The 12,692-nt window shown below is 40.4% G+C and overlaps 1 protein-coding gene across 1 annotated transcript in view; it reads left to right on the top strand.

Annotated features, from left to right (window-relative positions):
- Positions 1-496, top strand: part of POLN (DNA polymerase nu) — a gene marked incomplete at both ends in the record, with an annotated part of 105,722 nt that extends 105,226 nt beyond the window's left edge. The window contains one exon of the mRNA XM_082482556.1: positions 428-496. Within this exon, the coding sequence (XP_082338682.1) occupies positions 428-496 (69 nt within the window). The remainder of the gene's footprint in view (positions 1-427) is intronic.
- Between the last annotated feature and the right edge of the window lie 12,196 nt (positions 497-12,692).

Here is a 12,692-nt window from a genome sequence, read left to right as displayed (position 1 = left end):
AATCTACTGTGTAACAGAGCACCAGTAACTACAAACCAAACTGAAATAAAACCAAAGCAACAACAAAAATATCCCAGATCTGGAAAAGTGGATGGTAAAATAAACCTAGTATCTTTATGCATTACCGACAAAGTTGCTGATTATAAACACTCTGATTTTGTAGCTCTTTTGAATTTTGTTTTAGCATATTTCTTGCATTTCAGTAGCATGTATTTGCAATTTCAAAACTGAAGGTTAGTCTTAATTGTTAAGGTATTTTAATCAAAATTGTCATGATAATTAAGTATTAAGAGATATGAAGAACATTTCATATTGGGTAGGTATGCAATCTAGAGCAGTATCAACATCCGAGGGGAAAAGAAAAAGTAGTAATCTTCTATGTGATGTGTGTGTTTGTTTAAATTTTCTTTTTTTTTTTTTCTGACAGGTTCCCTTGAAAGTGATTCTTACCACTGGGAAATCATGGGGGTGTATGACAGAATTGCAGGAGATGTAAAGCGGTCATTGGGGATGTTATTCAGTACCCATACACCTCATTGGCCTATGCTGATTCCTCACTGAATCACTAGGCAACAGCGCTGCTGGATCTTTCATAAGCACCTAATACTCTGCATGTGAATTTTTTTACTTCATTTTGTCTGTAGCCCTAGGCAACAGCAGTGAGATAAAACTGGTTTTTACCAGTTCATTGTGTTTCCTTTAGCCAAGGTAACCAGCAGGGAGCTGCTTTTGTTCAGAGCTAAATTACTACATGTAAGAAATGAAGCAAGACAATATTAACCCTTTGGGAACGTGACAAATATATTTGAGTTAGACAGAAGTTTAGGCTTTAATGATAAATATTTTGAGAAGTGCTTGTGTTAAAATACTTCTAATCTGGCGCTATTTGAACTGTATCAGCAAGTGCTTAACTATTGTGTTCAGCTTATTTTATATTTTGTGAGTAGAAGGTAGCTGCTTGGTTCGCACCACGTATTAGATGTCATGTTCCACAGACTCAGAAAAGGAGTTCTTTGGAAATGAAGACTCTCCACCTTAATTTATATTTAGGATTTTGGAGCAAAAAAGGTAAACAAAACTGGATGCCTTTAAATGAGTTTGTTTCCTAACATTACTGGTTGCCAAACTCTGCTTCCATGCTTGTGGAATATGAAACTGTCCTCAAAGTCTACTAATTATTTAGAAGTGGAAGTCAAGCACAAAACTTTTAAGAGGTGTTCAGTATCTTTCAGCATTAGACCTCAAATGATCAAACTAATATAATTTAAATTTTAAAGTGTATAGTTACGGCAGTTTTAATTTGTATCATTAAAAAATTTTGCATTGTGCTTAAAGGCATTAAACCATCGAACATTGTTTTCTTGTGTTGCATATTAATCATATGTAACTTGGCAGCTGAAGTGAGTCAGGCGTTTCTAAAAATTGATTCTTATAGTTATAAAATTAGCAGTGGTCATGTAAGCAAAGTGAGAACCTTGTACGTATGAATTGAGGGTCAGCTCTTTGGGTGGGGGAGAGTCCAGCCTGCATGGCTGTGACACTGCACCAGGTCATGCGAGCAGAGAGTCTGATTCCATCTTTCCAACGGAGAAGAGGTTGCATGAATTTTCTTCTGCTTTTTGCTATTTTCAAGCCTTCTGTGTTTGTAATGCCATTGAATAAGAGTGAAATGTTCTACTCTCATCTGTTTCACTCCTCTTGGAGACCTACCGTTTTCAGGAGGCCTCTCTGAGGCTACATTACTAACCTTACTACTATATGAAAGAAGTCAACATTTTTTGTATGTTTCCCAATTGATTTCCACCTTGTGTATGTTTTAGGTTGCATACTTTTAGACCAGACAGTGTATTTTTTCAAGTCCCGAACAATACTAGGTATGCCCTTCAGCCTAACAAAAAAACAAATACACATTTAAGAACATAAAGAACCTTGATCCTGTCCTGTGAATTGACATCTGTTCAAGTATGAAGCTACAGAAATGCAGAGGTCACCATATAGAACAAATTTTCAAATGCAACCCTTCACAAAAGACTGTCAGTCACAGTTCCCCAGATGCATGCACTTTGTATAGGTTGTCATACATTGGGCAAAGCTAATAATTTGTTCTCCTTGTGTCCCAGAGAGGGACTGCGAGCTCCTCTGGGCACCAGGTTTTCCCCTTCTGCTCTTACAACTTTTCTTCCTGGTTTTAAATTTCCGAAGAGTCAGCTAACGAAAGGAAGAGAAACAAGCAATAAAGGCACAGCTTTATCACACATGTCCGAGGGCTCATTCTGCATACCCTGGTGTAAGGGCAAAAGGCAAACTGGCGTAATTGGGGGGGATTGTTGATGACCAGATGACCAAAATCTCAACACTTGGTGCAGTTTTTGTCCCCACAACTTGCAGGATGCATACCATGAACTCAGGATATCTTTCCAGTGCTCCAGATTCTCCAGTAAAGAAACAGTATTTTCTTCTAATTGCAGCCTGTGAGTGAATTATCATATAGATTTATGACATAGCTAGGTGAAGACCAGAGCTCTTTGATGTACATGTAACCAGCATCTGCTGTGCTAAGAATTACAAACACTGGGACATGTTCTCCAATCTTTTGATTCTGTTCTCCTTGTATAACGACGTGAGTATCTAGTCTTCATTATCTGCGCTGTGCTACTGTGTTAAGGTATAGATTCTGTGGATTATTAGATTTCTCAGACCTCACTGAAGTACGTTGGCGGCTTCAAAGTTCCTCAGTTTTTAACTCATAATATCCCAGATATTGAGAAGAGTGCTAAGTCTTTGGGACAATTTCTTTTACTTTGCAATCCATTCCCACTGCCTTCCATCCTGTATGGCAGTACACATTTTGGAAACAGCTGTATTTTTCAAACTGTGGAACTGCAGAAGTACATATCTCTTTAGCATGGCAGTAATTTCCTTGAACAAGCTGCTTGAGATAAGGTAGTGTTTGCAATTCATTTCCCAACAAGGTCCTCTGGACAAGGCATCAGTTTTACCACACTTGTGTGCTGGTCTATGTATAACTCTAAAATCAGGGCAGTGCAGTTTTTCCAAACCCTAGGCAAGCTACCCTGCAACATGCCTGAATCTAAAGAGCCATTATAGGAAAGGAAGGCCAGTCCTGACCACAAATTTCCTCCCAAAATAAATACAGATGAAAATATTCTGTATTTGATGACTGCCAGGAATTCCTTTTGGGTGGCACAATTTCACACCGGAGAACTCAAGACCCTTATTATAATAAATGACTACCTTTTCAGGTTATTTTGGTTATTTCTGAAAGGGACTGTAAAATGTGGGTAGAGTGAAGCAGCAGCAATCATAAAAGCCCTTTTCAATCCTTAAAACTCTCCATTTCATCTCTAAAATGATTCCCTTTTTTTTTTCCACAGCCTATGAAGAGGTACTGGAAGACCAAGAATCATAATATAGGGCAAAAGGGGAACAACTGGCTCTGCTTAGCTCTAGTTATCTTTTGCGGGCAGAAATTCCATTAATTGATTCTCTGAACACAATAGTAACCCCTTTTGAACTAATTTGTGGTTTTGGGTTTAATTTCAGTTGCCTTTGGTGGCCTGAATCTTCTCATAGATCACCTGCAAATCTTTTAATTTGCCATGTGGAGTAATGGGGAAGGAACATTACTCAAAAAACACCTTAACTCGGTGTCTGTGAGAAATGGAACAGCTGGCATTTGCATCGGCATGGCGTGACCAATACATATCTGCTCAGGACTTGCATCTTTTAATGTCCACAGACCATTGTGGAACAGTGGGACTCTGATCTTGAGTGTTGGTCCAACTTGATAATAACCATAGTTCAAACACTGGTCTCAGATTTTATGAGGAAGACATTTTAAATGTGAAGGGGGGGGGGGGGGTGGAGGGGGGGGGAACCTCTCAGTTTTTGAAAACTGAGAGTAGATTAAGAGAATGAATCTGCTAGAGCATCCGGGACATCATCTGTTCTTGGTAATGATTAGGAAAAAGCCCTTAAAAGTAAACTCATTTCATTTTGGGGAGTTCACAGAACCTGATTACTCATTTTCTTGTTTAATCTGATTTGAAAAGGAAGCCAAAGAATGGGTTGAAGGTTGTATTATGCCTTCCTGATACATTTCCTCAGCGGCCTAAAACATCTATTCTCACTTCACCATTAGAAGACCAAACTGGATAAATCCCTGAGTAACCTGGCCTTGACCTCATAGCTCACCCTACCTGGAGCAGGAGGTTGGACTGGAGAACTCCTGAGGTCCCATCCCACCTGAATTTTCCTATGATCCTATGTCATTCTTCAGTTGGACAACAGCAGTCATCTGGTAGAAAGATAAACCAGAATTTCTCTTCAGATATTCTGCTGTACTGCATTAAAATATGCAGTGCTGTACCAGAAGCCCCAGAAATGTTTTGGGATTTCATTCCTCCTTCCCACCTGTGTTGCCTCATTCCGTGCCAGCATTTACTATATGCCCTGGCTCATGGGCTCACTTTTGGCTGGCATACTTCCTTTTGGTATTAGCAGGTTGTCAGAAACATTCAGGGAGTGGAAAGGAATCAGTTCTTATTTCTGCCATGCTGCAATAGTTTCAGTAGGCAGGGTGTCTCTGGGATTTAAATTAAGTTTCAATCGTGTCCTATCTTTGCTTTCCTGGGAAACTTCCCCAGCCTGATCGGCTCATCTCTACTGAAAACAGCAGCCTACAATCAGCTGGTTCTCTCGAGATGGCTTCGAAGTGCACTTCTACCACCCATTTTTGTAAGACCCTCTCATGTTATCAAGTGTGTCTTTATTATCCACTGTAAGTCCAGCCAATTTGTTATCCTCTCTGCTTGTCTTTTGAATTCTAGAGGTCCAACTTCTAGCCAATGTTTACACATTTTTGGTGCATTTTCCATGTTGTCTTTCTCCATTCAAGGTTGATTAGTTGGATAATTTTTAGATTCTTTCTTCCTCAGCTTTTGCTGTCTACATTGATAATTTAATCCATTGCCAATCTTTCCCCTGCACTTCATAGATACTGTTATTATTGGTAGTAAAACTCTCACTATTAATTGTCCACAAGTTAAGAAAAAAAGTTGCTCATCTTTCTACCTCTAACCTTTGTGCGTTCAGCTTGCTTCCCTCTACCATTTGGCATGGGATTTATGCATTTATGGCATTTTGGAGACTATTTTCTGGCTAACTATATTTTTAATCTAGTTGTTCATTTCATTACCCATTTTTCCGTGGTATCAAAAAATGACTGTAGAAATTCTCTCTTTTTTTTTTTCCCCCCCTTCATTTTTTGGCAGATTCATCTGCTGTGCGCACTGAATTTCTCACTTACAATTATTCAAAAGTGTCATGCATCAGATTACAATCCCATTTTCCAATTTGTGTGTTAAGCAGAGAACTATACTTACAGGCTCCTGAGAATCAACCTCCATCCTTCCTACAAGTGGCTGCTGCCTGTTAGACTGTGCTTCTGTACAGAACTGGCTGAAGCAAAATTAAATATCTCCCTGGATTACCTTGGCCTCTTTGCACTTATCCATTAGTCCACATCCAGCTGAGTCCAGAAATTAGTTCATTGCTGATTTATCCGAAATGTCTTGTTGGTATCTGGTTAGGTGAAGAAGACAAGTCTCCTCAGGACTTCTGCCAGAATTTTTTTTCCTTCTGTTTTTAACCCTTAAACTGTGCCCCAAAGCCAACTCAGACTGATACGACTGACTCCAAACTGCATGTGAAGGACACCTGCAAGAACTTCATTTCTTCACAATGAATAAATTCTGCAGCAGTGTGAAAGCTGGACCACCGTCCTTGCCTTTCAGCAATCCCCATCTCTGTTTGTCTTCCCACCCATTCACTCAAACTGTGATGTTAACTTAAATAAGCTTCCCAGGGAGGTTTTCCTTTAAATATAATGAGCTTTTGTAACAAATGAGCTGGGAGAAGTCAACACCTTCCCTTGGGGCCTCTGTGGGTCACAGATGAGGTTGAAAAAGTGTTGTAAATGTTGGGCTTTAGTCAAATTCTCTGGCTGGGTTGTGCTGTTTCTGATACTGTGGCTTGTGATACGGTTGATTTTTCTTTGGAGCTGAATTTTTTTAGTCCTTTAACTTCTTCTCATAAGTCACCTAAACCTTTAACCTTCTCATGGCATTCTCCGTACCCCTTAACACCTTCCATTCCTTCCTTAGTAATTCCTTAGTAATTTGGTTGATAGTCACCTCTTTAATTCATTTTACCCCTCCATTCTGGGCCATTCATTGTTTAGACATTTATAATTGCACAATGAAACAAATATTTTTCTGATAATGAGTGATCTCTTTCTTTTCTGGGAAGCTTCTGAGTCTTGTTTATATTGCTTTTGTAGAATTTAAATCTTGCTTTAAACCCTTCTGGCCAACAGGTTTATAATTTAAAAGGATTTTAACACAGTGGAATAATAGTATAAAATGAATAAAAAGAAGCAATTCGGTGTAGGTGAGTGCAAAGCTTCACACATAAGCAAAAACAGTTAGCTACACAAGCCTAGGCAACATATTTCCCAAAATATAGGGAATGGCTAGTTAGGTATCAATTTCAGGAAAAGACCTGGGGATTTGTAGGTGTTTGCATAGTGATCAAGAATGTATCAAGTGTAATCAATCCTTCCACTGACTTCAGCCCCAACAAGGGCTCAGTTGAAGACTGCCCAATTTTCAGAACTGCATTTCAGAAAAGAGATGGAGCAGCCGAAATCTGTAGGAGAGCAACAAGAATGATCTGAGCTGTAGCCAGTATCACCTGTGAGGAAACACTGAAAGAATTTAAGTTGTTTAACCTTGAGAAGACTGAGGAGAGAACTAAAAGCAGTCATCCAGTATGAAATGGGCTGTCATAAAGACGATAATAAACTGCTCCGCAGGTCCCCTGGAGATGGAATGAGAAGATAAGGGCTTAAATTTCGGCAAGGTATGACTAAGGAAGATGTTAAGCAAGCCTTTCTAAAGAATGCTAGTGATAATTAAGCATTTGAATGGATTTGAATAGAGCTTTTGGATCTTTATTTCTCTACATTTCTACAACAGGATAGACAAATATGTGTCACAATATACTTATGCTTAGCAGATCCTGCTTCAGGAAAGGGACAGTGGCCGAGCAGCCCACTGGGTTCCTTTCCAGCTTTGATTCTGGCTTCTGGGGTTAAGGCCTTGAGAACTGTATGCATACCATAGAAAAGGTGCCACTGGATCTTCAACGCCACCAGCAAATCAGACCCTCAGTTTCCATGTCTAATGCAAAATGATGGTGCTTCCAGTACAATGTACTTAACTAGTTCTCAACAGGCTCTGTACTAAGTAAGAAGAAATAAAGCTCCCTGCCATACCCATCTTTGAAGTTGGCCTTGCTTTGAGCTGGGGATTGGAGTAGATGACCGTCAGAGGTCCTTACCAACCTCAATTATTCTGTGAGTCTAAGTGGCCACCAGTAGCAGATCTGAAACACCCTGCTTTCCTGCTGAGTTATTCCTGGCTAGAAACCCACCCAGTCCAGCTCTGCAGTGTACCTGGATGACAGTGTCAGGGTCTAATTTGCATCAGGGAAATAGTCCATAATGATATTTTGTAATCACTGGATTTTTACTGGGATGGAGAAACTGGAGTTTTCTGATGGCATCTGTCTCAACTAGTGCAGATGGATTTTTTTTCATACTGAAAAAAAATGGTTAAGGTTTTTCTCCTGGCCCATCATTGATCTTGAAAAGGATCTTGTTCTTTGATCAAGCAAAAATTAGCAGCGTTCAAGCTCTCCAGGCCTCTCTTTGTTGTTTCCCTTTCTCCCTCCGCATCGCCCCACTTGCCAATGACTGTTCGTTGCCAATTTCTTATGGTTAAAGTGTTACAGGAATGGCTGCAGCAATGCATTACTGAGCAAGCTTTATTGGGACCTTGGCAATGGGGCACATCTTGATCAAAAAGCTCTTGAATGGGATGGGTGGTCACTGGCTGAAGGCTGGTGATGAGAGTCCCTTCCACAAGTCTCAAGGAGGCATCTTCAGCTGGGTAAGGTGAAGCTCCCAGAGACGCTTCTGCTGGAATCTTCTATCTGTATCTTTGTACGTGACTTGCTGTTCAGCTGGTCGAGGTTTTGACATGTTCCTTTACCCAGTGTCACCCCTTTTATATGTAACATCATAAACTATATAATTGTTGAAACACATTTAAGTACAAATTAGGGTCTTTTCCCTAGAAACAAGTTACAAGGTCAGTAAGTCATAAAGACAGAAAATACTATTCCCAGGTTGATTTGCAGATGGCTTCTTAAGACTGGGCAGGGAGAAAAGTTTGTGATCATCAGTCTTCCATTAGAAATTGCTGGGTTTCTTTCAATGTTGGGCAACACATAAATTTCTTAAAATATTATTTCCATGTACCCTAATATGTTTAAGGTACACAATTATGACTTTAGAGATTATTTTTTTCCCCTGCTTCAATTTGGAGAAAAACTTGCCTCTGCAACCTGCAAGCTCAAAACACAAAACAGGCATTTATGCTTTTAGGCTCATAGTACGAAATGCAATGTGTGGTGTATCTAGTAGAACTTATAACATCAGTCTGAGGCAGCTACATCTTGATTTTTTTTCTCTTTTCAGCCTGAAACACTGAACTTTTTCTGTTTGAAGACTCTATTGAGAATTATTGCTGTCACTTCATTCGGGAGCATGGAAATAGCAAAACTACACACCTGTGACATTCAAAGGTGATCATGAGGATGGATCCTCTGAAAGCCATCGGGTCCTTACAGGCACAATCTGAAATGTATTAGCTTTTGCTTCCTCTGTGTGCAATACAGTGCACCTTACACTTCTAGTTGGCCATAAACTGCATTTGTGTGTCCTACCCCAGACCCAGACCGAGCGCTCCAGTTCCTGCTCATGCATTTGGCGTGTCCATCCTTGTCATGCAGGGAGCTATTCCAGTTTGTAAATGACCTACTGAGCCGGGCAATTTATCTTTGCTTATCTAGAAGTCCAGCTTGGGTCAAATGAACTACTGACCCCTCTTTTTATCAGCTGTTAATATCAGGATTACTCAGCATTACTCAGCCTGGCAGGAGCAGCAGGAGCTGGCAGACTGTTAGTGTCACGTAGCATTTTTAGGATCAGATATACACTCAGCACTCCATAAAATGCCTAAGACCTATTCCGCGTTTGCCAGCCCTCTGAATACCTAAGTAGCCTGCACAAACAAACTGCGGACAGGAAAGTGTGATTGATTCTGCCCCTCTGGGATTTAAGTGCTGCCTTCTGGGATTCACCGCCCTAAGACCAATATTCATGGCTTTTTGTTCTAACTCTGAGGAGGCAGTTCCTTCATTCAAAAGGCAGCCAGAGCAATGGATGTTGCTGCTGCTCCTGTCCTTTTAGCTAGAAAGTGTAGGAAACCTTTCCCCCTGAAAAGCTTTCAACATCCATCATCCACAGGAATGCATGAACCACCAGATTACAGAATGTTCTGCCGAAGAGCTTTCTGTGCTCCCTCTTGGGGCTGGCCACTGTGTATTAGCTAATCAATATTCGCTCTGCCAGAGAGCAAGCTCAAAAAAAAAACCAAAGCCAAAACCAAAAAGAGTACAATGGCCCAGCCTCCAAAATACTGTACTCCACAGAAGAGCCTAGACCCTGTCTCCAGTCTTCAATATGGGGAATGCTTCACAGTTTTAAACACTTCACTGTACGTAAAGCAGAACAAAGCAGAATTATCTCTCTTTTGTGTAATTGCCCAAAGGTACAAACAAGTGAAATGCACATCATCTGCCCTTGAGCTGGAAGGCTTTTTCCTTTTAACATCACTCCTGCATCATGCATCCTCCATGTCCTTCTTCAGGCTCCACACCAATGGTACAGAGATAGGGGTGCACCTTCTTGTCCCTGCTTCCCTTCCATCAACTTCTGACTTAGAGTGAGCATTTAAGCTATTTTTGTGTTATCTCTTGGCCTTAAAACTCAATTCTAGTTTCCTTATATTTCAGTTCTTTCAATAAATTACCTTAGCAGTAGGTGTTATTCACTCCCTGTCCCTCTCCACCTCCTGCTCTTTTTTGCTCATTGATCCTTCTGTACCTAACAGTTGCCAGTGACATTTTTTTTTTTATTATTTCTGAGCCCAAGGACATTCTTTCCCCAGCAACAGCAAAGTCTGTTTTTATACTTGGAGGTTTTTTTCCAAATCTGCCAGCTTAAAGTATTGTCCTGTTTGCGATGCAGTTAAATACATTAGTAATAGTGAGGAAACCGTGGAATTGAAATTCTTTTACTGCCTACACGAACCTCACATTGTAGACAAAGTGTTTAATCTCCAGATATTTCCTTTCCCTGCCTTGGAGAAAAGGGGAAGCAAACCATCATGTTGCCTGGTTCATAAGTCTGTTGAACTAAAAGTCAGTTTTGAAAACTCTTCCTCATATGCAATTGAAAAATACGGGTTCCCTTCCCCAAAGACTAGTGATAGGAGAGAATCCAGCTAGTAAAACAGAGGCTAAAGGAAACCTGCATGGAAAAAACTCAGAAAGCATGAAGATGCTATAAAGAAGCCTATGTCTTTCTGCTTCCCATAATTAAGCAGCAGGAAGGTTTTGAACACTTTGGTCCTGATAACTTTGAATTTGGACATCAGTGCAGGGATCCAAAGTCTCAAGCCTGCTTTGTAGATTTAGCATCTGCAAGAGGTTTAGAGAAGAACCACAATGTACAATTTACAGCAACCCTCCCAGCATGTATCTTGGAGCATCTTGAAGTGCATCACAATTTCTTGCCTGAGGTCGTTTGAAATTTTATCTGAGCCATCAGGTCTGTATACTACTACTCTTCCAGACACCTTATTGCTTAAAGGCCAAGATGTTTCTCCTTGCAGTGTATGTTAGGATAGGTCTTGATTTTTGCTTACAGAGAACGGAGGTTTTCAGATCAATGCCTTGTGGAACAATAGAGGAGTCCTCTTGTTCCATCAGGGTGAAAGTGCAGCCTCTGGCAATGATGGTAGTCAGGACACAAGCATGAAGCTATCACCAAGGCAGGCTTTATCAAATAAATTTATTGCGAAATTGTCTTACATTTCTTGTTTTCTTTAGACTCAGACATGCCTTGTCTCTAGAGACTGCTTTGAGTCACCTGCGCTGAATGTGACCTTTGCTGGTCCACCCCAAAGGACTTCAGTGCTAGAGCCAAAGAGATTCTTCATCTGTCTGTAAACTAAGTGAGGGCTGGAAATTGAGCTGACACATTTGAAGATCTGGACTTGCACTAATTGGGATGTTTTTAAGGTAGAAGACATAAATAGGTTTCATTAGACTGAGCAGGATAGACAAAATGCTTGACATTTACAAGTTAAATGTCTAACCCTGGTAGCACTCCCAGAAATAATGATTAAGTACGAACTAAATGTCTTGCTTTAATTAAAACATTTTACCAGGAAAATAGCACCGACAGGTGTCTCACTTCCAAAAACTTCATGTCCCAGTAAACCAACCAAAAAGCTACTATATTGAATTTCAACAAGTGCCTTCACGATCATAAGAACTCAGTACGGTTTCAGTTGCTCAGTGGTGTTGCAACAGCAGGGACCGCAGCGCGGGCTGCAAAAGCCATTCATGAAGGTAAGTGTGCACCATGTTGCCTCCCTGCTGTAACACCTCCTTTGGATTCGTAGACCCAGAGGAATGCCTTTAGAGCCTCACTTCGTGGGTATTCCTGAAGGAAAGGAGGGAAGAGAGGCAAAGATTCTCTGCCCCATCTCTTAGAAGGCATGCAATTGGCAGAATCAACCTCACCATGTGTCGGGGAATGGCACTCTTCAGAGTGCATCGCAGCTACAACCACTCTGGTTTAGAGCATCGTGGTCAGAGCTAGATGCACTACAGCGGAAGTGGCTTGAATTTATCTTCATCAGCTCTACAATATGTAAATCACACAACCTTTATTAAACTTATTAAAGCGCATGTAAATAGATGTGTGTAACATTCTCCAATTTAGTGGAAGGGGAACAAAGAAACAATCTTGAATTTATTCCCTACCTTGACCTCATTCTTAACCTAATACAAATTTTATACAACACTGCAAGCAATAGCTCTGCGGCCTCTGGCCAGTCACCCGAACGCTTACGGAATGAACTCTATAGCCTGCAATTAAACATGTAGGGGTCTACACAGAAGGAGTATAAGGCTATTGCACAGGGATTAAATTAGTACTTCTTCAGTTTAATCATACAACTTTTAAAAATAGTTTTCTAAGAATGAGTTTTCAAGTACAGGTAGGAAAAAAAGACAGAGTTAGATCTATCACTCGGTATTAGCATGCTCAAAGAATGTTAAATTCACAGCTCTTATACATCTGACATGGCCTTTTGTAGGGCCTGAGCTTCTGTGCTGTTTTCCCTTAAGACTTCTTTACATATGCAAAAAATACTGAAAATCTGTGCGGAAGCTCTGGTGACAAATCCTTTGACACTATGACATGATGAAGGAACAAACCATCTCAATGAATAATTTTGCAGTTTATTAGCATATTGAAGTGTTTTGATTATTTTTGCTTAAGTGAATGACAAAGGCACTGTTTTATCATGTACCCCGCTCATTTCACTATTATTTGTCCTATTGAAATCTGTCTTTATTTTTAATTATGCATAGGCAGGGCACGTTCCCGGGACCAGAGGTGTCATGACACT

This window comes from Vanellus vanellus (genome assembly GCF_965231255.1).
Source record: "Vanellus vanellus genome assembly, chromosome: 4".
NCBI classification, from domain to species: Eukaryota; Metazoa; Chordata; class Aves; order Charadriiformes; family Charadriidae; genus Vanellus; species Vanellus vanellus.
This window is presented reverse-complemented; position numbering and strand designations above follow the sequence as displayed.